At 44.4% G+C, this 24,446-nt stretch overlaps 1 protein-coding gene across 3 annotated transcripts in view; it reads right to left on the bottom strand.

Moving 5' to 3' along the window:
- Window positions 1-24,446, bottom strand: part of LOC106566949 (agrin) — a 400,773-nt gene that overhangs the window by 57,550 nt on the left and 318,777 nt on the right. For all 3 annotated transcript variants that reach the window (XM_082960174.1, XM_082960173.1, XM_082960175.1), the window contains 4 exons: window positions 16,166-16,567; window positions 7,306-7,425; window positions 3,982-4,109; window positions 2,479-2,593 (listed from right to left, as the gene is read on the bottom strand). In XM_082960174.1, coding sequence (XP_082816300.1) covers window positions 2,479-2,593; window positions 3,982-4,109; window positions 7,306-7,425; window positions 16,166-16,567 — 765 coding nt within the window. The remainder of the gene's footprint in view (window positions 1-2,478; window positions 2,594-3,981; window positions 4,110-7,305; window positions 7,426-16,165; window positions 16,568-24,446) is intronic.

The raw sequence follows: 24,446 nt of genomic DNA, 5'->3' as shown, positions 1-24,446 counted from the left end.
CCTACCATCCAACAAAGTTTCACTAAGGTTCAGATTAACCTGTCTCATAACATTTTCCACAGATGGCCATTTGAAATGGCCGATGCAGAGTTCCTGTATTGCAGCGTCTATTGTGCGGATGTAAAAGACACTGATCGGAGCCAGTAAAAAGAGAAGAGGCGTGGAGAAGGGCAAGGTTTTTGGAGGTTTAATCCAATAGGGGAGAGGCACTAAAGCCTTGTTCACATTGGAGGTTCAAATCCAATTTTTTGGAATATCCGATTCTAATCTGTTATTTTTCCTGCAGTTTGAATGGCTAAAAAGCACATGGAATCGGATATTTCAAGGCACATTTCAAACCACCTTCGTAGGTGGTTCGAAGTCGGATGCAAATCTGATTCCTGTCCATGCGACTTGTATTTGAATGATAAAATCTGATTTACTTGCCCTCAAGTGGTTTTTATACTTATTTGGCATATTTTGTTGCTTGCTAGCTACTCTGTTGACCGTTAGGTAAGAACATGTGGTTGCTAACTCGTTAGCTAGCTACACTAGCTAGCTACACTACATGGCCAAAGGTATGTTGACATGCTCGTCAAACATCTCATTCTAAAATCAAGGGCATTAATATGGAGTTGGTCCCTCCCTTTGCTGCTATAACAGCCTCCACTTTTCTGGGAAGGCTTTCCACTAGATGTTGGAACATTGCTGCGGGGACTGGTTCCATTCAGCCACAAGAGCATTAGTGAGGTTGGACACTGATGTTGGGCGATTAGGCCTGGCTCGCACTCTGCGTTCCAATTAATCTCAAAGGTGTTCGATGGGGTTGAGGTCAGGGCTCTGTGCAGGCCAGTCAAGTTCTTCCACACCAATCTCCACAAACCATTTCTGTATGGACCTCGCTTTGTGCACGGGGGCATTGTCATGTTGAAACAGAAAAAGGCTTTCCCCAAACTGTTGCCACAAAGTTGGAATCACAGAATCGTCTAGAATGTCATTGTATGCTGGAGCGTTAAGATTTCCCTTCACTGGAACTAAGGGGCCAAGCCCAAACCATGAAAAACATCCCCAGACCACTATTCCTTCTCCACCAAACTTTACAGTTGGCACTATGCATTGGGGCAGGTAGCGTTCTCCTGGCATCCGCCAAACCCAGATTCGTCCATCGGACTGCCAGATGGTGTAGATTGATTCATCACTCTAGAGAACGTGTTTCCACTGCTCCAGAGTCCAATGGCGGCAAACTTTATACAACTCCAGCCGACGCTTGGCATTGCGCATGGTGATCTTAGGCTGCTTGGCCAAGGAAACCCATTTCAAGAAATTCCCGACAAACAGTTATTGTGCTGACGTTGCTAGCAGAGGTAGTTTGGAACTCCGTAGTGAGTGTTGCAACCGAGGACATAGGATTTTTACGTGCTACACGCATCAGCACTCGGCGGTCCCGTTCTGTGAGCTTGTGTGACCGACCTACCACTTCGCGGCTGAGCAGTTGTTGCTCCTAGACATTTCCATTTCACAATAACAACACTTACAGTTGACCAAGGCAGCTCTGGTTGGAAAGGTAGCTTCCTATGACGGTGCCATGTTGAAAGTCACTGAGCTCTTCAGTAAGACCATTCTACTGCTAATGTTTGTCTATGGAGATTGCATGGCGGTGTGCTCGATTGTATACACCTGTTGCAACGGGTGTGGCTGAAATAGCCGAATCCATAAATTTTGGCCATGTAGTGTAGTTGATTGCTGTGCCTAGCCAAAAAGCTACAATTGGTTGTTAAATAACTTATGAGTGATAGGAAGCACAAGCACAACCACTAATCAGCCTACACTACTGCGCACACCCCCGTCGTTACTATGACAACTAGCGTAGCCATGTCAGCAATTGACTGTTGTCTGAACACACACACATCCGAATTGGTCACTTGTAACTTGCTGTTTGGACAATCAGTATTCCAAAACAAAACTGATTTGAGCATTAAGGCCTGCAGTGTGAACAATGCTTAACAGTACTCTGGGGCTGAAATGAACCCAGTTCTGAAAGACAACGCCACCAAGCTCACTGAGAGGATTTAATTGTTGTTGGTGTTGTTTTGTTCGTTTTTCCCTGTTGGCTCTGACAAATAAACAAATACAGCCCACGTCTGAAAAAGAGAATAACAATGAAAATAACATAGCCACGGTCTTGTGTGTTTTGTCAAATGGAATGACTTTCTGAACAATAATGCCAGTGCAGTGATACACTTGCCGTAGCCTTTTGCTGACATTGGCATTTAGAAACTTGTTTATATGTTTATATGTTTAATGAATGTGCGACACTAGCCATAACAGTACATTTGCCATACTATACCATACAGTAAGGGCTGGTTTCTTGGACTAAGACGCACTTTCAAAGGACAATCTCCATTGAACATGCTTTTTTAATCTGTGTCCGGGAAACTGGCCCAGAGTGTGTTCATCATGACTTTTTATCAAATCGTTTTTACCTGGGACGGTTTTTACCTGGGTTGAAGTGGGCCTCGACGAAGGCCAGGATGGAGTTGCTGGGCGCCAGGCTGCGGACTTGGACGCTCATGAAGTCCTTCTGCACCTCTGATTTACGGAACAACTCGTTCAGCTGGGCCAGGGAGGAGAAACACATTCATTAGTACATACCATAGCCAAATATTTTGCAACAGAAATCAAGCTTGGACAAGTTTAGGTAGTCCCTCCCTGTTTCAGTCCGTTTTGTTCTGTTTCGTGCATAATGAATACAACCAGGATGATGAATGAGCGAGGTAATGAGCTCTGTGCAGTGGCTCATCCAATTTGAGTGCAGTGAACTCATTTCGCGGAAGGATGGGGGGAAGACTATGTCTGCATCCAAAATGGCACCTTATTCCCTTTATAGTGCACTACTTTTGACCAGGGCCCCTATGCCATTTGGGATGCAGCCTATGTCAGTGAATAGGTCTTCTACTGTGTAGAACCACATTGGGCCTGGTCTGGGTGCACAAATTGACATTTAGCTGCAGCTAGGGGTATAATTACATGAACATGTTTTTTTCTGAGGCAGAGGTAAATGTCAGGTTAGCATGGCACACGCTGGCTCCTGATTGGTTTAGCTTCTGATTCACAACGTAGGGTGTGTGCTTTTGGTTCCCAAATGAAGTCTAAGTCACTGTCAGGAAGTAAATAAGCGGTATGTAATCCACATGGTTTCATGCTTCCCTACTAAACAGAGCATAACATTCATCATGTATCTCACTCTGTTGGCTCAAGTTGATACCTTGAGGGAAAAATAAGGTACTGTACCAAGTACCTGACCTCATTTTTGTTTATTTTCAATCATAGAGCTAACTCCTGCTGACCACTCATCTCAAGAGATTTTGAAGCACACACAATTGTGTTATTCTCCTGTTCCTCCTCTGTTCACTCCAAATTATTTGTATGGGGGGTGAACGACATCACTCCCACTACACTATACTCCATTTTCTATACTAGCATACTGTATGTTTACGTCTCTGCACATACTCCTCAGGTACCCCTGCTGGGTAGAGGGCAGAACTGCAGGTAGCATAGCAAAACCAATCTGTGTGTGTCCAGACACAAACCACACGGCCACACTGAACCAGAAACACTGCCACCTCTCCCCCTCTCTAGTTTTAACCTCAGGTGATGTCCACACACAGTCTCTAGCAGACAAACACACACAAGGGGCTAGAGGGATGCTTTTGCTATCTAGTGCCACAGCTGGCCCCCACAAGGCGTAGGATGCACACACATACAGACACACAGTCACACACTGAGTGTTGTGAGGTGGTAGATTAGGCTTCGACGGGGGCCAGTGACACCATTTCAACAGCTGGCGAGAAGCACACATGTGCGCACGCCCACACACACACACACGTAATGTCCCCGTTTAAGAGCGAGCATTAACTTTGACCACCCACACTTGTTCGACAGACTGTTGTTGAACCACTGACTATGGCAGCTAGTTCTGTATGTAGGGGGGTTGCTACTCACAGCACTCTCGATGCTCCTGGCCGTCTCGCCAAACAGCTCAGACTTAGGATCCTCCATCTCAGGGGTGTAGAAGACCTCCTGGCCCTCCACCTGGTCCAAGTGCAGGAAGCCGCTGAACCGCATGGTGGCTGGGAGGAAATGGTGTCATACACAAGTTATAAACGTTTACTTTCTGTACCTGTGAGGCATGCGGTGCCCTCAACTACCCGCCCTCAGCTTCAGACAGTGACCGTTTGGGGTAGTGCCAGTCTGGGGTTAGTGATGGAGTGTGTGCGTGGGGAGGGGTTAGTGTGGTTGTTTTTTATGGTGGGTGTGGCTGCGGAGTTGAGGGGGCGGAGCCTGCGATTGGCTGCAGCGGAAGTGGAAAGAGTAGATTGTGGGATATGAAGGAGGAATGAAAGAAGAAGGGAAGAGGAAGAGCAGAAGGGCAGGGGGTGGAGTAATGGAGTTTACCAGACTGAGACTTGTCCCAAAAATTGGCAGAGGCATGGAGGACTGAGTAGAGAGAGATCAGTTAGACAGACAGGAAACATTGACACACATATTGCAAAGACAAGCAGAGAGGGACAGACAAGACAACACGCATAGCAAAAATGAAGAACATTTTCTAAAAGTCTCCAGCTTTGGCAAAGACGATCCCCCACCTTGCCCTTAAACATCCCCATTTCCCTGTTCAGAATCCTTCAACCCCCAATGGCCTCTTGCTATTGTTCCGGCAACACAACGACAGCGAGACTCAAGACATCGTGAAAGAGAAGAGTGAAATAAAGCAGAAACCAGGAGAGAAAGGGGGCTGGAGAGGAGATGAGGAGAGGCACTGATGCCGAGGTTTCATGCCGCGGCTCATAATCAGCTGAACAAATTGCCCAAATCAATCATGGTGCCCTGCTTGGAGCTCGCCTGGAAGCGAAGAGCACCTGTATGATTATCGTGGAAGATAGTCGTAATTGTCTCCTAATGCCGCCAAACCGGTGACTGACATAGGCTGGTTAAAATTGCATGATAAGGACTTTTTTTTGCCGTTGTCTCCGCCCGACACATCGATTCAAATCTGATGGGGCAGCTATTAAATAGGAACAAATGGGGAAGGTTCGGATGGAGAGAAGAAAAAAAGAGGAGAGGAGAGCGATAGATCAGATTTTTTTTATATGGGTAGAAGACAAAACAGAGGAGGCCATTTTTCTGACGAGCAGCAGCCGTGATGGACAAAGAGAGGCATGGGGGAATATCAGATAACGTTGAACTGTGAAACTTAAAAGGCCTTGTCTGAGTTTAACTTGCCGCTCGCAACTTGCATTGGGAAAGTTGACAGAAGCTTTGTTCTTAGTATTAACACATTCAACTCTGACGCCCTCTGGTGGCATTTTGTAAATGACTCATAATATTGTATACTACCCTCATAAAGTAGATTTCATTTCAAAACTATAAGTCCTACAAATACATGCTTAGTACTGTTAGAAAGGTAAGGACTGTGGGATTATGATAAAGTGGGATGATAAAGGGGGATCAGAAACAATGTGACTATTACAGAGCCTTAGATACAACCGATAAAACAAATGTGTAAGTGTGTGTGTGGGGGGGGGGGGGGGGGGGGGATTTGAAAGTCTAGGTTTAACATTAAATATGTAAACAATTATTGTTCCAAAAGGTTGTTGTTTTTTATTAAGAAAAAAAAAGTCTGATCTTTTACCTAATGGTGTCGCTCTAAACATGCACAAATTCCCATAGGAACATAGACAGGACTTGTGCAATGTAATTTTTCATCTTACAGGAATAATTTTTCATCTTACTGGAATGATATACATATGAGCAGCAGGTGGCCAGCAGGTAGCCTAGTGGTTAGAGCATTGGTCCAGTAACCGAAAGATTGCTAGATCGAATCACCGAGCTGACAAAATTCTGTTGTTCTGCCCTTAAACAAGGCAGTTAACCCACTGTTCCTAGGCCATCATTGTAAATAAGAATGTATTCTTAACTGACTTGCCTAGTTAAAATAAAGGTTAAATAAAAATAAAATAAATGAGGAGAAAGCTGAAGTCCACCTATCCATTGACGTGAATATATCACGTCTCATTCCCAGTTTTTCCACTAGGTGGCAGTAGGAGATCACATGAGCACATGATGTCTCTTGCCGACTTGAAACCAGTTATCTCTGGTTTGGGTAGTCACTGTGCCAAAATGGCTGAACAGATTTCTAAGCCTGACATCTTAAAAGGACTATAGCAATCAGGGCTTTTAAGTTCTCATGTTTATTGTTGTTGAAATAAGACACAGACAGGTGAGGAAACTGCAAACTTCTTTTCCCATTCACTTTTCCTATTGTAAACGAGTGCGATAGTTTGATTTCCGGAAATACAATGGCTGTAGCTTTCAAATGGTACGTCACTTTCTAATTTCTGACAACAAAAAATTGTTTTTAAATGGGAAATCATGCGCATGATACATATACTGTAACAAGTTATTACACTTCTCAGATGTTTCAATGATGTGGCAACAAAGTCAGAGTAATTGAAATCACTCCCACTGATGCTTATCTGGGCTAGACAGAAAAAACAAATCTTGCGACTACGAGGATGCATAAAAATGTTTGCACTGACTGTGGGGATTCGGACGGTTAAAGGAACACAAACATGATCAAAATGTCCATTTGCACACCAATACAATTTGTCCACACCTTCTGATGACCGTTTATAGGGCGATCTAAAGTTAACACCTTTTTTCGCTAGGAGTTAGCAAATAGCGGTTAGCTCCTCTCCTCAGAGAGATCACTACAGAGATCAATACAGGAGGAAAATAAAGCTAGACGCTCCGCTGATAGATATTACACCTTGCCGGTCGCCATGGACTTGTCAGTTCCATCCTAATGAGTGTGATATCAGCCTTTCTCAGGAGTAGAAATAGGTCTGGCGTATTGATTAAGGAGCGATACACTCTATATATCGGTAACTCTTTGGCAGAATGAGCTATCGATCGACAAAGGGTGGGTGTGACATCATTAGCGCCTCGCCACTGCTGACAAACAGATGTTTGTGATGCATTTCGTCATTGCGTGATGTGGCGTGCTGCAAATGTACTGTACAGAGACTGTATTGTAGTGCTAATAGCGTGATTTCATGTTTGCATTTCACGGACGGTAGCGACTCTTAATGTTGGTATTTGTGTGATGAGAAAGAAGCTCTACATTTTATATGAGCACATTGTTTCATATCCAAAAGTCCTCTTCAATTTCAAGTGTGCCTCAAAGGGGTTGAAGAGAGGTGAGGTGGTAAGTATAGGAGGAGAACAGGAGAAGGGGGCATAAGAGGGGGGTTGTGGGGTACTTACAGGGGCAGTTGACTCCCTCAGGGCTGCTGGAAGCCGTCTTGCCATCAGGACAACAGCCGAAGGGAGTGTTGTCACACGACGAGCGGTCCTCAACTGTGGGGATGGTGGTGGCTGTGGGGTCTAGGGGAAAGAGAGGGTTCATAATGCTTCATAACACCTCGTAACGCTTCATAATTATTCATAACACTTGTAACACATCTTAAATCTGGCGATGGTGGCCGCAGCCTAGGGAACTAGGGGTGAGAGAGGAAGAGATTCATAATGCTTTATAGCGCATTGTAATGCTTCATAATACCTTCTTAACCCCAACCTCGGAGAGCTGCATCTGGAACTCATCTCCATTATGAGAGCCATACTGTAGTAGCTACATAATGGGCTACATACCGTTATAATGGCACTAACTACTTTGTGATGAGGGCTGGTAAATAACCACGGAAACAGCTAATCTCTTCCACTGATTGGGCGATTGCTATCTGCAAATTTCCACTGATTGGCAGATGGCAATCTCCAAACACTTTGTCCCAGAGAACATAGCCTTTGCTATAAATCTAGGAGTACCCTGACCTTATCTCCAATGGGGTAAAGTGGCTACTCTCACAGTACACCAGGGAATGGCCTGCACCCGTTTCTTTCTTACGGGGATAGGTTCCTCTGTGGAGCAGATTAACGGTCACCCTATGATTAGAAATGATCGTAGCGCAAACAACCGTGGCATGCTGAATAAGTCGTTAAGACGTCAAAGGGAGACGGTTGTCTCTTCAAGGACTCTCTGTCGTCACCCTGTGAGTGAAACACCCGCTGCTAGGATAGGAGAAACAACTCTAGGTAAGGGACTGGAAGGAAGGGAGGGAGAGGAGTCTGTGGAGAAACAACTCTAGGTAAGGGACTGGAAGGAAGGAAGGAAGGGAGGGAGGGGAGTCTGTGGAGAAAGAACTCTAGGTAAGGGACTGGAAGGAAGGGAGGGAGGGGAGTCTGTGGAGAAACAACTCTAGGTCAGGGAGTGGAAGGAAGGGAGGGAGGGGAGTCTGTGGAGAAACAACTCAAGGTCAGGGACTGGAAGGAAGGGAGAGAGGGGAGTCTGTGGAGAAACAATTCTAGGTCAGGGATTGGAAGAAAGGGAGAGAGGGGAGTCTGTGGAGAAACAACTCTAGGTCAGGGACTGGAAGGAAGGGAGGGAGGGATGGAGGGGAGTGTTGGCGTCTACAGAGTATCTGTTGGCACATGGATTTACGGACCACAGCGATTGGGTTGGGAGGATGGGGGGGTAGGGAGGTGTGCTACGGCTCAGGGACTATGTATTGCTCCATTGGGAGGCAAACACAGATCTACCCGACCACAACCATCCCCCTGTTTACATACACATATAACTAGACACACAGACACGGAGGAGACCCAGGTCTCCTTGGCAGACAGGCCATGTGCGCCAGGCGTCAGCGAGCGCTCCGGTCCGCTGGTGACAAGAGAATAAATCTGCGAGAGGGAAAAGCGTCAGAGGAAGCGCTGAGGCTCGTGTTCCATCAATTCAGGAGTGTCAAAGCAAGCTGTTGGGTCACAGAGCTTTGGAATGGTAAAAAAAGCAGATTGAAAAGGTTTAGTCTACAGGTCTCTGGAGTGTGGTGCTTGGTGGAGTGGTTTAGCAATAAGGCCAGAATACCGTGGAGGGATTTTACTGTGTAGAGTGAGAGTTGTGTTCCATATCACTATGCTGCAATGACAAGGTAAGATCAATTCTTATCAAGCTATCAACTCAGCCTTGAAACAACCCCCCAACATAAGCCAATAATCTCATCACCTTCCTGTTTTCCATTTCTACAAAATCCGTTATGTGGGGAGAGAAATGCTGCAAATATGAAAATAGCTTCTTATTTTGACAGAATGGAGGATACTGTGACAAGTCTTCGTTTGGAATACATTCTTGTATTTCTCTGCTTAACATTTGGATTAAACTGAATGCAAAGGACACTTTGAAAACACACCTCTGTTGTGGTGACATAACATCAGATAATGAATGACATGTATAACATCAAACAATGACATGTTTAACCTGTTTAGGATAGGGGGCAGTATTTTCACAGCCGGATAAAAAACGTACCCGATTTAATCTGGTTATTACTCCTGCCCAGAAACTAGAATATGCATATAATTGTTTGATTTGGATGGAAAACACCCTAAAGTTTCTAAAACTGTTTGAATGGTGTCTGTGAGTATAACAGAACTCATATGGCAGGCCCAAACCTGAGAAGATTCTATACAGGAAGTGCCCTCTCTGACCATTTCTTGGCCTTCTATAGCCTCTTTATCGAAAACAGAGGATCTCTGCTGTAAAGTGACATTTTCTAAGGCTCCCATAGGCTCTCAGAAGGCGCCAGAATGGGGAATGATGACTCTGCAGTCCCTGGGCGGAAAACAGTAGCGCATTTGGATAGTGGTCGATCTGAGAACAATGACCCGGGCAGGAACAAAACGCCGCTATTTGGATATAACTATGGATTATTTGGAACCAAAACAACATTGGGTGTAAAGTAGAAGTCCTGGGAGTGCATTCTGACGAAGAACAGCAAAGGTAATCCAATTTTTCTTATAGTAAATCTGAGTTTGTTGAGTGCCAAACTTAGTGGGTGTCAAAATAGCTAGCCATGATGGCCGGGCTATCTACTCAGAATATTGCAAAATGTGCTTTCGCCGAAAAGCTATTTTAAAATCTGACATAGCGATTGCATAAAGGAGTTCTGTATCTATAATTCTTAAAATAATTGTTATGTTTTTTGTGAACGTTTATCGTGAGTAATTTAGTAAATTCACTGGAAGTTTCGGTGGGTATGCTAGTTCTGAACGTCACATGCTAATGTAAAAAGCTGTTTTTTGATATAAATATGAACTTGATTGAACAAAACATGCATGTATTGTATAACATAATGTCCTAGGAGTGTCATCTGATGAAGATCATCAATGGTTAGTGCTGCATTTAGCTGTGGTTTTGGTTTTTGTGACATTATATGCTAGCTTGAAAAATGGGTGTGTGATTATTTCTGGCTGGGTACTCTCCTGACATAATCTAATGTTTTGCTTTCGTTGTAAAGCCTTTTTGAAATCGGACAATGTGGTTAGATAAAGGAGAGTCTTGTCTTTAAAATGGTGTAAAATAGTCATGTTTGAAAAATTGAAGTTTTTGGATTTCTGAGGTGTTTGTAATTCGCTCCACGCTCTATCATTGGATATTGGCGAGGCGTTCCGCTAGCGGCACATCTAGATGTAAGAGGTTAAAATGGAAGCATGACATTGTTTGATGTTATACATGTCATTATTATCAGTTTAATCCAAATGCTAGCTAACATTGAACCTGTTTGGTTAACTTTAGCTAGCTATGACAATTGGGATTTAAGTAAATTGTTTAGCTAGCTAGTTAACGTTACATGTCTAAACAAAAGACCCCAAGTTAAAGCTTGCTGTTAGCTAGCTAACGCTAGCGGAGGTTAGATGGCTGGCTTGCTAGCTAACATTGAACATGTTTGGTTAACTTTAGCTAGCTATGACAATCGGTTTGTATTGCTAGTTAAAGCTTGCTGTTAGCTAGACAGCTTGAGTTCGAAGGCTGGCTTACTAACGTTACTCTATGGATTGGGACTTTAGTGAATTATTTTGCTAGCTGGTTAACGTTACATGTCTAAACAAAAGACCCCAAGTTAAAGCTTGCTGTTAGCTAGATAATGTTCGTGGAGGTTAGATGGCTGGCTTGCTAGCTAACATTAACTTACATGTATGAAGTGTGCGTAATATTAGTATCTGGAATTTGTCTTCAGCATCAGTAGAACATGCCTGCCTGTCCTCCACCAGTCATACAAGGAGAATGGTCAAATGCCTCCCATCAAAAAGAGAGCTGGCCCAAGCAAGCACAAGTTACACCTGAAGCATGAGGACTTGCAGGGTGTGGTGAATTTCATCAAAAACTATGCAGAGGAAAATGCAATACTATTACCAGGATGCCACCCAGAACACAAACACTTTGGTGGAAAGCTGCTGCCATCACATGTGACAAAAGCAGCAGTGTGGCATCTCTACAAGGAATCGATGACAACACTTGGCATGTAAAGCATAAACACATTTTGATTATTTAATTGACCTCCAACATGATTGGCACTACTTTTATTGATCTCACATTATTTCTCTATTTTCCAGAGGTACGTGTAGTCGGGCTGTTTTCCTTCAGGAATCTGTGGGGAAAATTGCTGCCCCACATCTCAAGCACTAAGCCCAGGGCATACCTGTGCTGGCAGTGCCAGAGGAACAACTATCAGGTCTTCAGATCTGCCAGAAGCTGTTAAGTTTGTGCTCTGCCACTGTGCCTGGTGGACCATGCACAAGCTCCATCACAGTCTGGACTTTCACTTCCTGATCACAGGCCACACCAAGTTTGCCCCCAACTGGTGCTTCGGGATCATCAAGCAGCACTTCAGAAAGACCAGAGTGAACACTTTGTCTGAGATTGCTGGTGCTGTGAAAGACAGCACTGTGACACCGGTCAACATCCCACAGCTGGTTGGACTGGAGGATGGTACGGTGCTGGTGGAAAGCTATGGTTGGCAACAACACCTGACTCCGTACTTCAGGCCGCTGCCACAGTTCAAGTAGTACCAGCACGTCAGGTGAATATCATTTTCATTGCATTGTATGAGGTTATTATTCTTATTTAAACTTGGGAGGTGAATTAATGTTGTGCAAGGTTTTAATGTCTTAAATTTTTCTTGTTATTTCCTGTTTTACAGCTCGATGCTCTGGAGCCTGGTGTTGTTGTTGCCAAGGAGCGTTCAGACTCAGTCGGGACCAGGTTTCAGCTGCTGCGCAATGCTGACATCCTTCCTCCCATAGATGGTCTGCCTGTACAAGCACCACCTGGACTGGACACAGCTAGACAAACTTATCTTTTTGAGAAAATCAGGGAGTTTTGAAACAAAGAGGCTATGGACATTACATGCCCTGCACCAAAATCAAGGGCAGGACAGAAACAGGCTCTCCGAATATAGATTCCCTTGTTAATGCGTGGTTCGGACGGATCAGTCATCAGCATTATCTGCAGTGCCTCTATTCACATGACTCTCTCCTAACACACACGCCATACATTGCTGCTACTATATATTTTTTTATCCTGCTGCTCAGCCACTTTATCCCTGATTGTATGCTTACAACTACCTCATCTATCACTATCGTTATTGATATTGTTCATGTACATACTGTATATTATTTTATTTATATTGACACCATCTATTTTTGATATTACTACTATGCAAGTAACCATTTGGCTGTACCGTTTACACCTTCTGTAGAGACCCATACACTTAGCACTGCTAAAGCTAACTCTCTCTCCTCTGCTCTCATCCTTCTAGACCTATCTGCTGCCTTTGATACTGTGAACCATCAGATCCTCCTCTCCACCCTCTCCGAGTTGGGCATCTCCGGCGCGGCTCACTCTTGGATTGTGTCCTACCTGACAGGTCGCTCCTACCAGGTGGCGAGAATCCGTCTCCGCACCACGTGCTCTTACCACTGGTGTCCCCCAGGGCTCAGTTCTAGGCTCTCTCATATTCTCGCTATACACCAAGTCACTTGGCTCTGTCATATCCTCACATGGTCTCTCCTATCATTGCTATGCAGACGACACACAAATAATCTTCTCCTTTCCCCCTTCTGATAACCAGGTGGCAAATCGCATCTCTGCATGTCTGGCAGACATATCAGTGTGGATGACGGATCACCACCTCAAGCTGAACCTCGGCAAGACAGAGCTGCTCTTCCTCCCGGGGAAGGACTGCTCATTCCATGATCTCGCCATCACGGTTGACAACTCCAACTCCAACTCCAGTCAAAACTGTTCGCTGCTCTGGCACCCCAATGGTGGAACAAGCTCCCTCACAACGCCAGGACAGCAGAGTCAATCACCACCTTCCGGAGACACCTGAAACCCCACCTCTTTAAGGAATACCTGGGATAGGATAAAGTAATCCTTCTAACCCCCCCCCCAAAAAAAAAGATACAGATGTACTATTGTAAAGTGGTTGTTCCACTGGATATCATAAGGTGAATGCACCAATTTGTAAGTCGCTCTGGATAAGAGCGTCTGCTAAATGACGTAAATGTAAATGTAAATGTAGCAAGACTTATCAATATTCATTTTATATATAAATATTTTGCTATGTGTGGTCGTAACATGATTTTGTGACATACCCCACAGACTCACTAAACACAAATGCTTTGTTTGTAAATTATGTCTGAGTGTTGGAGTGTACCCCTGGTTATCCGTCAATGAAAAAAAATGAAAGAAATTGGGCCGTCTGGTTTAAGGAATTTGAAATGATTTATACTTTTACTTTTGATACTTAAGTACATTTTAGCAATTCCATTTACTTTTGATACTTAAGTATTTTTAAAACCGAATACTTTTAGACTTTTACTCAAGTAGTATTTTACTGGGTGGCTTTTACTTCAGTCATTTTCTATTAAGGTATCTTTACATCTGGACACTTTCTGTTTACCTGGAATTTTTCATTATTGTAGGCTACTACCACTTTTAGTCTTAATCTTTACTACACTACTCACTGTTTAGCACATGACATCACATGTGAATCCTTAAAGAGATGGGTGGGACTGGCTTAAGAGGGTGGGAACAATGCTGAATGGGTGTAGACAAAGGAGAGCTCTCCGGTAGGTACCAAAATATTCAAAGGCCTTTTTCTCAAAAGTGTATCAACTTTCAAAGCAGAATTACTTTCCCATTGTTCCTCAAAAATGCAGTGTATGATATACCATTTTGTAGCTCTGAGTCTCTTTTTACCAATGTAAAAAAACACAAGATCGAATCCAGGCGGTGAGTCACAAATGGTGTATGATGTAGCGATGATGTATCAAACCTTGAGTCAGTTCACAGACCCATATTCAACCTAGGGATGTGCACGGGGGAAGCCAGAAAAAATAAAGCCCTATTACTTCCTATGTGTTGTGATAATTGGGTTGTTTGCTCTATAACCCGTTAGTTCATATGCCTTGACACCGTGATATACTGTATAGGCCTAAGGCCGACACAATGAGAAGACATTTATTTCATTACAAAACCGGAGAGCAATCGGTGAAGTCCACAAAACATATTGCATGTAACAAACAGTTACGTGACCTACAGCATGGTCAAGCAAGTTTCCAACATTGTTGGACTACTAAACAACTACAGATTTAGAACTACTGAGAGTTACCGCAAGTCGCAAAGAAAACAGGCGCTTCCTCCAGTATTCCAACATCTAATCATCTATTCTTAGTCTAATACAATGACAACTAAAAGATACCAAAAACTATTTAGTCCAATCAACGTAAGTTAAATATGATATGGCTGTCCATGGTACTGCTAAATGACTAAACATGTAAACATGTACTGATTACTTTGTGTGTGTGTGTGTTGGTGTGCAATTGGGAAAAAACCATGTTGACTCAGCCTACTTCTAGAGAAACGCCAATTCCGTCCTCCTCTTTCATGTTGCCTAAATGGTCTATGACTCTGGCATACAGTACACACTTTCAGTTTTTGTTGTCCTAGGCTAATAGGCTAAAATGCTTGCTCGCTAGCGTAACTTCCTTTCATGGGCAACACTGTTGCAGGCCAGCTGGTTAACATTAGCATACTACATCTAGCTACATGTTGAACTTCCATCCTCTCAGGCCAGGGGCACAATGTATTAATTTATATCATTATCGTTAACATTGTACTCAGCTGTTGGTGTTCAGGAGCTTCAATATTTGTCAGGACGAAAAGGAAAATACTTTGTGCGGCTGCGGGAGTTGTACTGAAGACCATTTGGAAAGTGTGGATCAGAATCGCCGTTATAATCATTGGTAGAAGCACAAGCATTTCACTACACTCGCAATAACATCTGTTAACCATATGTATGTGACCAAATAAATTTGATTTGGTAAGTACGGAGAATTAAGTAAAACAAGTCCAAATCCCTATCTCCATCCATAGCTAATTTAGCTAGCTAGCCACCGGAGGACAATGACACAACGAGATGCAACAATTTAAGTTTCTTTCTGTCAGTGATGTTTGACTTGTGATGTGATTGGTCTGAAGCGAAATCCAAAACTGGCTTCCCTTGACACTTTTTTTAGGTGCGCCAGGACCATCTACAACTGAGCTCACTCAGCACTGATTGGCTATTATTTTATATATTTTTTATCAAGGGAAGACAAATGCTCGCTGGCTTCCCTTGCATTCAATGCTATGTATGGGCGGTAGCAATGTCACACTCTTTTTGTGCAGACAGCATCAGATAGATACGCTACACATACTGTGACAGAGACGCACTGTTTTGTTCACTCGGATGCTTTCTTCAGTGAGATACATTCAGCCTCTTGCTTTTTGAAGGAAATTTATGAAACACAGAGAGACGAAAGATACATTATTTTGTCTGTTTTTTTCCTTGGTACTTTTTTGGGGAAAGCTTGGCTTCCCTTGGCATCCATGAGTACACACCACTTGTAGGCCAATCAAAGTGGCAAAGAGGCTCAATGTGTAGCAAGGTGAGTGAGAGTTCACTCATGCAATGCAGATGGAATAAAATTACGGAATTTAAAAATTTGCGAAATGACAAGGAGTAGGCTACAACGAGCAACCAAGAGGTAGCCTGTTTTATCTGAATTGGGTTAGGGAGAAAGCGTAGAATGTGGCCTCAATTAGCCTAGATAGCTATAGACGAATGACACTATTCAAATAGTGAAATTATTTCAAACCCCCCATCTGTAATTCAACCCTCCCCTGACCTCTGACCCTTGACCCCCTGTGGAGCAGAATTATGGGTTATGAAGTGAAATAGCTTTGATTTACCAACTGGCTCCTCTCCGCTCGCCTCCAGGACTCCGACGCCGCTACCCTCTTCCACCTCCTCCACCTGGTCATCTCCGCTGGGCTCACCGCTCCCTGAGTCCTCCAAGGCTGTAGGGGAGGAGCCAGGGCTGGTGTGGCTGGGTAGGCGAGGGGTGGTGGAGTGAGGTGGGTGGTGGGGGGTGATGACGGGGTGGTTGGTGGTGAGCGGTCTCTCAGTGGACATGGGGGGCGGCAGGGCCTCCACGAATGAGGCTAGTGGCCCCTCGGTTTCATCATCGTCCCAGGGAGAGTATGATGTGCCATGGCGCGACGACGTAAGCCTGACGTGGGAGGGGGTGGTGGCTTTTGCGCGGGGGGTGGGGGGGTAAGGGGTGGGTCGGCTGGCCGGCTCGGTGATGCTTTCTGCATGGGGAGGGAAGGGAGGAGGAGAGGAAGCAAGGAATGGATGAATGGGTAAGCAAAGATGAAAATCATTTTTTTATTTTCTTCTCCCTATAGCCCCTATTTCGATTGTACACCTTTACCTCATTCTACTGCTGTACCCCTTATGGTTGTCTTTCGTGTTCTGGTCACGTCAGGCACCTGAGCACCCAATACTGACCGACACACAAGACCAGAGGCCAGACTCATTGCAATATGAAATATACATCTAAAATAGAATTGAAAACCTATGCACATAGGAACGGAAAACCTGGATGAAATCTTTTAACCCCTTATGACTTACGAAGCAAAACACACCATGAAAATAAGAACATCTTACATTGAAGTATGCCAAAGGATGGCATACTGTTGAGTTCAACTGCACTGCAGTCTGTGTACAGAGAAGAATAATGTGCCCTATATAGGGTTAAACTGCACTGCAGTTGCACTGGTGTGTGTGTGTGTTTGTGTCGATGTGTGTGTGTTTGTGAGGCATGTGTGTTTGTTCAGTGTGTCTGTGTGTATATGTGCCGGTGTTGGTGTGTGTCTGTGGGTATGAATTATATATACATATTCAAATGTTGCCCTCCTGTAGCGGAGCTTTAATCACAGACAGTCAAAGCCTCTGGTGATGAATGATTGATATAAATGGGGCAGAAAAAGCAGAGTTTAACTCCGGCTTCAAAGACTCCAGACTCGGCTCACAGCCGCACAAGTATCCGTCAACTCCGCCGCGAATGGCAGCCTTGTCAACACAGTCACACACGCCATCCAAAAAACACTCTCAGAAATCCTTTCCTTGCCGTCGCCAGATAGAGGGACCCGCTTTTCTTTCAGCAGAAACCAGCATTACCCATGCAAGGCCTTGGTACAAAGACAAAAATGTATCAGATAAAACCACTAAAATAGGAGAAAAACTCCTGAGGGAAAGAAGCGAGTCAGGGGCTGGAGGGAAGGGAGACACTTTGTAAAGTGTAGCTGCTAGGATGGCGGCAAACCAGCCAGGCGTCACTTAATACTGACGCTCCTACTTTACCCCACCCGTTGTGTGTGCAGGGCAAAAGAAAAACCTCCTACGGTATATTATTTCCATCTCATTGGAATTCGGCTAACATTATGTGTAGGATTTAATTGCACACTAATAATCTCCTATTTGATCGGCAATTACGCCGTGAGTTGTGAAATGTGATACCTTGATGAAGCGCTGGATGTTATCAGCCGGACAGGCACCCCACTATCTCCCATCCTGCTAGGCTCCAGAGGAGGGGAGGCAGAGGAGCCAGCCTGCAGATACAGTATGTCGGCTTAGCCCAAGGGTGAATCTATCAATCGCTATCGCCGTGTGCGAGGCGGTGGTATACTTTGCTTTTCCTCTTGGCTACACCTGTTACTCAGGTGCTGGGTTATGGCTGGGAGTCCTTCGGCGGCGAACGCTCGAAGAGGGGTAAAATAAAAAAAGAGATATGGAAAGAAAGGGAAGGATAGACAACTGGCAGCGCAGTCAGTTCAGTGGAAGCTTTCCTTAATCAGGTTTAACGCTCCATTTGCTTTTTTTCCGAGAGGCAGGCGGTTATATCGACAGGCGGCAGGGAGAGAAATCATTGTCATCTTCACTTGTCTGGGCTGTGTAGTCATCTTTGAAAGGCGGTTATTAAGATTGTTTGCCATGTCTGCCATGCTCAGTGGGGAGGAGGAATCAGATATATGAAAGTCGACAGAAAAAGGGAAAGAGTAAATGGAAGAGAGGAAGAAAAACGAGCGGGGGAGAAAGAGAGCACGAAAGAGAGAGACATGAAAAGAGGGACGGAGGAAATAAGATGAACAAGTTAAGAAAAAGTGTTCAGGGAAAGTATGAGGATGGAGCGAGAGGCATAAAAGACTAACATTAAGGCAGAAAACTGATGATGTCATATGCTATTGTTCGCTGCCAATTTGCGTCAAACCTACAGGTGTTGACAACATATGGGAGAACCAGGCAATGGCCAATGTCTGGACACGATCGGTGCCAGAAGATCCTCATTCGTTCAAATACCCATGGTATTTCCCATGGTTTGCTTCATCTAGCTCTTAGAAGGGCTACATAGCCAGAAGCAGAAATGCTGTGTTGTGTAGAGAAGACTCAAAGTGCTTGTCCCTTAGCATGGGCGGAGAGATGGGTTAGATCACAAGTTCACAGCAGTAGCCATTTGATGTAGTTTCTGCAGAACTTGCTTCAGTGTGAAATGGCATAGGCCTTCAGTAGTGGTTCTGCGCTAGCTATTAGCATTGAAGTTGTTTCTGTAATTTGTATTAAGAGCTGCATCAGATCAGCGGAAGGTGAGGAGCGGTGGCAGGGTGAGGATGTTTGAATGCTAATTTGCACCCAGTCACACGTGAAATGAGCTCCATCTAACCTCCAACCTGGGGACGGCTGAGGAGCTCGCTACCTACGGCGTGACCGCATCTGGGGGAAGAAATTAAACGAACTGCTGTGACAAGTTGTGCTCGTCTGGCTTCCCCTTGGGTTCAAAGAAAGCGAGCGAGAGAGAACTCTTTCTCCCTCCGAATGAAGCCCCACACTAGGTAAAGGACTTACATACTACCCATGTCTCCATCGCCAGGCAACAAAGAATGAGTCTGGAGTGAATTTCATTGGTAACCGACGGCGTCAGATCGCTGATCACCAAATCAAGGTGCTGTCTGCCTCTCATAGAGCAAATTACTTTTACTCCTGTGCAGGGACACAACTGGTTTTAGAAGTGGGGGGACATAATTATTAGATACACTCCAAACAGCCTACCTGACCACTCGGAGGTGACCCGCATGGTCCTAAAGCACACCATTGCCTCGTTTTGTATCATATTCCAATGATAGAACGGGGGGACAAAAATGCTATTTCAGAATGTCCCCAGTGAAAGTTGCACCCCTGCATGTATGAGGCCGCCACACAGCACTATTTCAGAAGCCTTGGTTAGGGGTTGAGGTGGTGCCTTCAAAGCATTGCACCTACTTCAGGCCTGACAAACTGCACCAAGATCAGCAGGGAAAAGGAAGGTACCCACCAGAGATCTTCACGGGTTCAACAGACCCTCAATTCTGAGATCCGACCCGGGATCTGAAAAACAAATGATCGTCCCACTAAGCGCAAACCAGATGGGATGGCGTATTGCTGCAGAATGCTGTGGAAGCCATGCTGGTTAAGTGTGCCTTGAATTCTAAATAAATCACCGACAGTGTCACCAGCAAAGCACCCCCACACCATCACACCTCCATGCTTCACGGTGGATACCACACATGCGGAGCTCATCTGTTCACCTACTCTGCATCTCACAAAGACATGGCGGTTGGAACCATAAATCTCACATTTGGACTCATCAGACCAAAGCACAGATTTTCACCTCTCTAATGTCCATTGCTCATGACTCTTGGCCCAAGCAAGTCTCGTCTTCTTATTGGTGTCCTTTAGTAGCGGTTTATTCGTAGCAATTCGACCATGAAGGCCTGACTCACGCAGTCTCCTCTGTCTGTTACTTAAACTCTATGAAGCATTGATTTGGGCATCAATTTTTGAGGCTGGTAACTCTAATGAACTTATCCTCTGCAGCAGAGGTAACTCTGGGTCTTCCTTTCCAGTGGCGGTCCTCACAAGAGCCAGTTTCATCATAGCGCTTGATGGTTTTTGCGACTGCACTTGAAGAAACTTTCAAAGTTCTTGAGATTTTCCGTATTGACTGACCTTCATGTCTTTAAAGTAATGATGGACTATCGTTTCTCTTTGCTTATTTGAGCTGTTCTTGCCATAATTTGGACTTGGTCTTTTACCAAATAGGGCTATCTTCTGTATACCACCCCTACCCTGTCACAACACAACTGATTGGCTCAAACGCATTAAGAAGGAAAGAAATTCCACTAATTAACTTTTAACAAAGGCACACCTCTTAATTGAAATGCATTGCAGGTGACTACCTCATGAAGCTGGTTGAGAGAATGCCAAGAGTGTGCAAAGCTGTCATCAAGGCAAAGGGTGGCTACTTTGAAGAATCTCAAATATATTTTGATTTGTTTAACACTTTTTTGGTTACTAAATAATTCCATGTGTTATTTCATAGTTTTGATTTCTTCACTATTATCTACAATGTAGAAAATAGTAAAAATAAAGAAAAACCCAGGAATAAGTCAGGGTGTCCAAACTTTTGTTTGGTACTGTATATTATTTAGTATATGTAAAGACAAGATTAAAACAATAATAGTCTGATGGGTGACAGTATTAGCCTATCACTTGTGAATGATATATTATCACATGTGAATGGTGCCCAGCGTCAGGCAAGAAATAATGCATTTTTTAAAAACTTTTTTTTTAAATCATAGTCGCACACTTCATGTAGCCTAGCCCATAGGCCTATATGTTTTGATAAGGTTTGATTCACAACTAAAGTGGCCAAATAACTTCTTAAAATTAAGCACATTAATCTGCTTTACAAGGGGTGTAGAACCTAACTGGCATACATAAAGCAGCGTGTGAGTTTCAAGTTTGGGGAAGACCCATTTCACCATAAAAATGCAACTTTATAATAAAAGCATAATCACATTTGCGGTCACTTTTAATAATAGTGTTTTCCCGCTAATGGAACATTCGCCCTTATAGCCTACTGCCGTGTGCATTGCTACGCTTATAATGTAAAGAAATAGCCTAATAGTTTATCAACATTTTAAGCTAAACGTTCTGGTCTGGTTCATCAGCCACATTGTGTAAAAACTTTTTTGTTGATGCTAGTGGTTGTATTGATTTGAGATATATCGTATCCCACAACTGTCCCAGACTATGTTTGGAATTTTTCTGAGTGGCCCAGTGAAAGCCCAGACTTGAACCCAATCTAACATCTCTGGAGAGACCTGAAAATAGCTGTCCAAGAAGACTCGAGGCTGTAATCGCTGCCAAAGGTGCTTCAACAGTAAAGGGTCTGAATACTTATGTAAATGTGAATTCAGTTTTTTATTTTTAATACATTTGCAAACATTTCTAAAAACCTGTTTTTGCTTTGTCATTATGGGGTATTGTGTGTAGATTGATGAGGGAAAAAAGGATTTAATTCATTTTAGAATAAGGCTGTAACGTAACAAAATGTGGAAAAAGTCAAGGGGTCTGAATACTTTCCGAATGCACTGTACACACTGTGGGTGTGTATATATATACACTGCTCAAAAAAAATAAAGGGAACACTAAAATAACACATCCTAGATCTGAATGAATTAAATAATCTTATTAAATACTTTTTTCTTTACATAGTTGAATGTGCTGACAACAAAATCACACAAAAATAATCAATGGAAATCCAATTTATCAACCCATGGAGGTCTGGATTTGGAGTCACACTCAAAATTAAAGTGGAAAACCACACTACAGGCTGATCCAACTTTGATGTAATGTCCTTAAAACAAGTCAAAATGAGGCTCAGTAGTGTGTGTGGCCTCCACGTGCCTGTATGACCTCCCTACAACGTCTGGGCATGCTCCTGATGAGGTGGCGGATGGTCTCCTGAGGGATCTCCTCCCAGACCTGGACTAAAGCATCCGCCAACTCCTGGACAGTCTGTGGTGCAACGTGGCGTTGGTGGATGGAGCGAGACATGATGTCCCAGATGTGCTCAATTGGATTCAGGTCTGGAGAACAGGCGGGCCAGTCCATAGCATCAATGCATTCCTCTTGCAGGAACTGCTGACACACTCCAGCCACATGAGGTCTAGCATTGTCTTGCATTAAGAGGAACCCAGGGCCAACCGCACCAGCATATGGTCTCACAAGGGGTCTGAGGATCTCATCTCGGTACCTAATGGCAGTCAGGCTACCTCTGGCGAGCACATGGAGGGCTGTGCGGCCCCCCAAAGAAATGCCACCCCACACCATGACTGACCCACCGCCAAACAGGTCATGCTGGAGGATGTTGCAGGCAGCAGAACGTTCTCCACGGCGTCTCCAGACTCTGTCACGTCTGTCACATGTGCTCAGTGTGAACCTGCTTTCATCTGTGAAGAGCACAGGGCGCCAGTGGCGAATTTGCCAATCTTGGTGTTCTCTGGCAAATGCCAAACGTCCTGCACGGTGTTGGGCTGTAAGCACAACCCCCACCTGTGGACGTCGGGCCCTCATACCACCCTCATGGAGTCTGTTTCTGACCGTTTGAGCAGACACATGCACATTCGTGGCCTGCTGGAGGTCATTTTGCAGGGCTCTGGCAGTGCTCCTCCTGCTCCTCCTTACACAAAGGCGGAGGTAGCGGTCCTTGCTGCTGGGTTGTTGCCCTTCTACGGCCTCCTCCACGTCTCCCGATGTACTGGCCTGTCTCCTGGTAGCGCCTCCATGCTCTGGACACTACACTGACAGACACAGCAAACCTTCTTGCCACAGCTCGCATTGATGTGCCATCCTGGATGAGCTGCACTACCTGAGCCATTGTGTGGGTTGTAGACTCCGTCTCATGCTACCACTAGAGTGAAAGCACCGCCAGCATTCAAAAGTGACCAAAACATCAGCCAGGAAGCATAGGAACTGAGAAGTGGTCTGTGGTCACCACCTGCAGAACCACTGCTTCATTGGGGGTGTCTTGCTAATTGCCTATAATTTCCACCTGTTGTCTATTCCATTTGCACAACAGCATGTGAAATGTATTGTCAATCAGTGTTGCTTCCTAAGTGGACAGTTTGATTTCACAGAAGTGTGATTGACTTGGAGTTACATTGTGTTGTTTAAGTGTTCCCTTTATTTTTTTGAGCAGTGTATATATATATATCTCTTACAGTGGACACCTAGGCCTTTAGGCCTGTCTAGATGCATGCAATGCCCTGATGCATTAGTGCTCAAATCTCCGACAGCTGAACCGTGAGGTGGACAATTACTGTTTTAGGAAAGTAAAAACCAAGTAATTGGCTATAACGTTGTAATTTGTTTCACACCGTTTTTAAGGAAACGTAACTATGGATCATTTGGCCAATAGCCTATCGCTCGTTTATTGAGGTTTCTTTCACTCTGTCTTTCTACTCTCGGATCTGAACGGGTCTCTCGAATCCAAACCAGCACGGGTCCATTGAGGTTCGTATTTCCACGGGCCTTTTCGGAACGGGTCTGACTGTCCTCGGGTCCATTTGGAACAGTTCTCCTTTTATAAAAAATATTAATTTATGCATATCGGGTCAGGTGGGAACGCCATGCATCCATTTCTGAATGGGTCTAACTTTTTGGACCCATTCTACCCACAACCTCTATTCCAAACCAGGTATCAGAAGGTTTACTCTTCCCCCCATCCTCAAGCATCTTGCCAATCGCCCCTCTGATAGCTGAACAGTGGTGCACTCATCCAGTTAAAAGCTGTGAAGGGGATTGCCCACTGAGAATTTGGGAGCTAAACCTCCCTAATCCGCACAGGGGTGCAGGGAATCAAACAGTAAAATGTCAACCCTTTATGGGTGATTCAGTGGCTCAGGCTGCAGCCAAACGGTAGTTTCTCTATCTCCAGGGGAGCATCTTGGGCCCCGTTTCTCTCCCAAGAAATATTTTTTCCTCTTCCTCGCTCCTCTCTGTCAGCCATCCAAAGCAGGGAGGATGATGGTAAAGAGCCTCAGCTGTCGTCGTGTGCGCTCACAGGTATGTTGATGACATGCCAGCTGGTCGTTATTTCCACAAGAAAACTTGTGCTTTACTGCAAATTCTTGGCACATATAGAGCCCACATACACTAAAATACAAACACTTGACGATATCTGGTACAGTCAGTTTCAAAAACGGTTTATTACGGTAATGTGTAAAGTAAAATTTGTATACTTTAAAGTATAGCCATGGAGGCTATCCAAAGACAAACCTCGGTGAAAGACACAGTGAAGCAATACTG

Source organism: Salmo salar, chromosome 13 (genome assembly GCF_965601325.2).
Source record: "Salmo salar chromosome 13, fSalSal1, whole genome shotgun sequence".
Classification (NCBI taxonomy): domain Eukaryota; kingdom Metazoa; phylum Chordata; class Actinopteri; order Salmoniformes; family Salmonidae; genus Salmo; species Salmo salar.
Note: the sequence above shows the minus strand (reverse complement) of the source record. Positions and strands in the feature narration are given on the sequence as shown.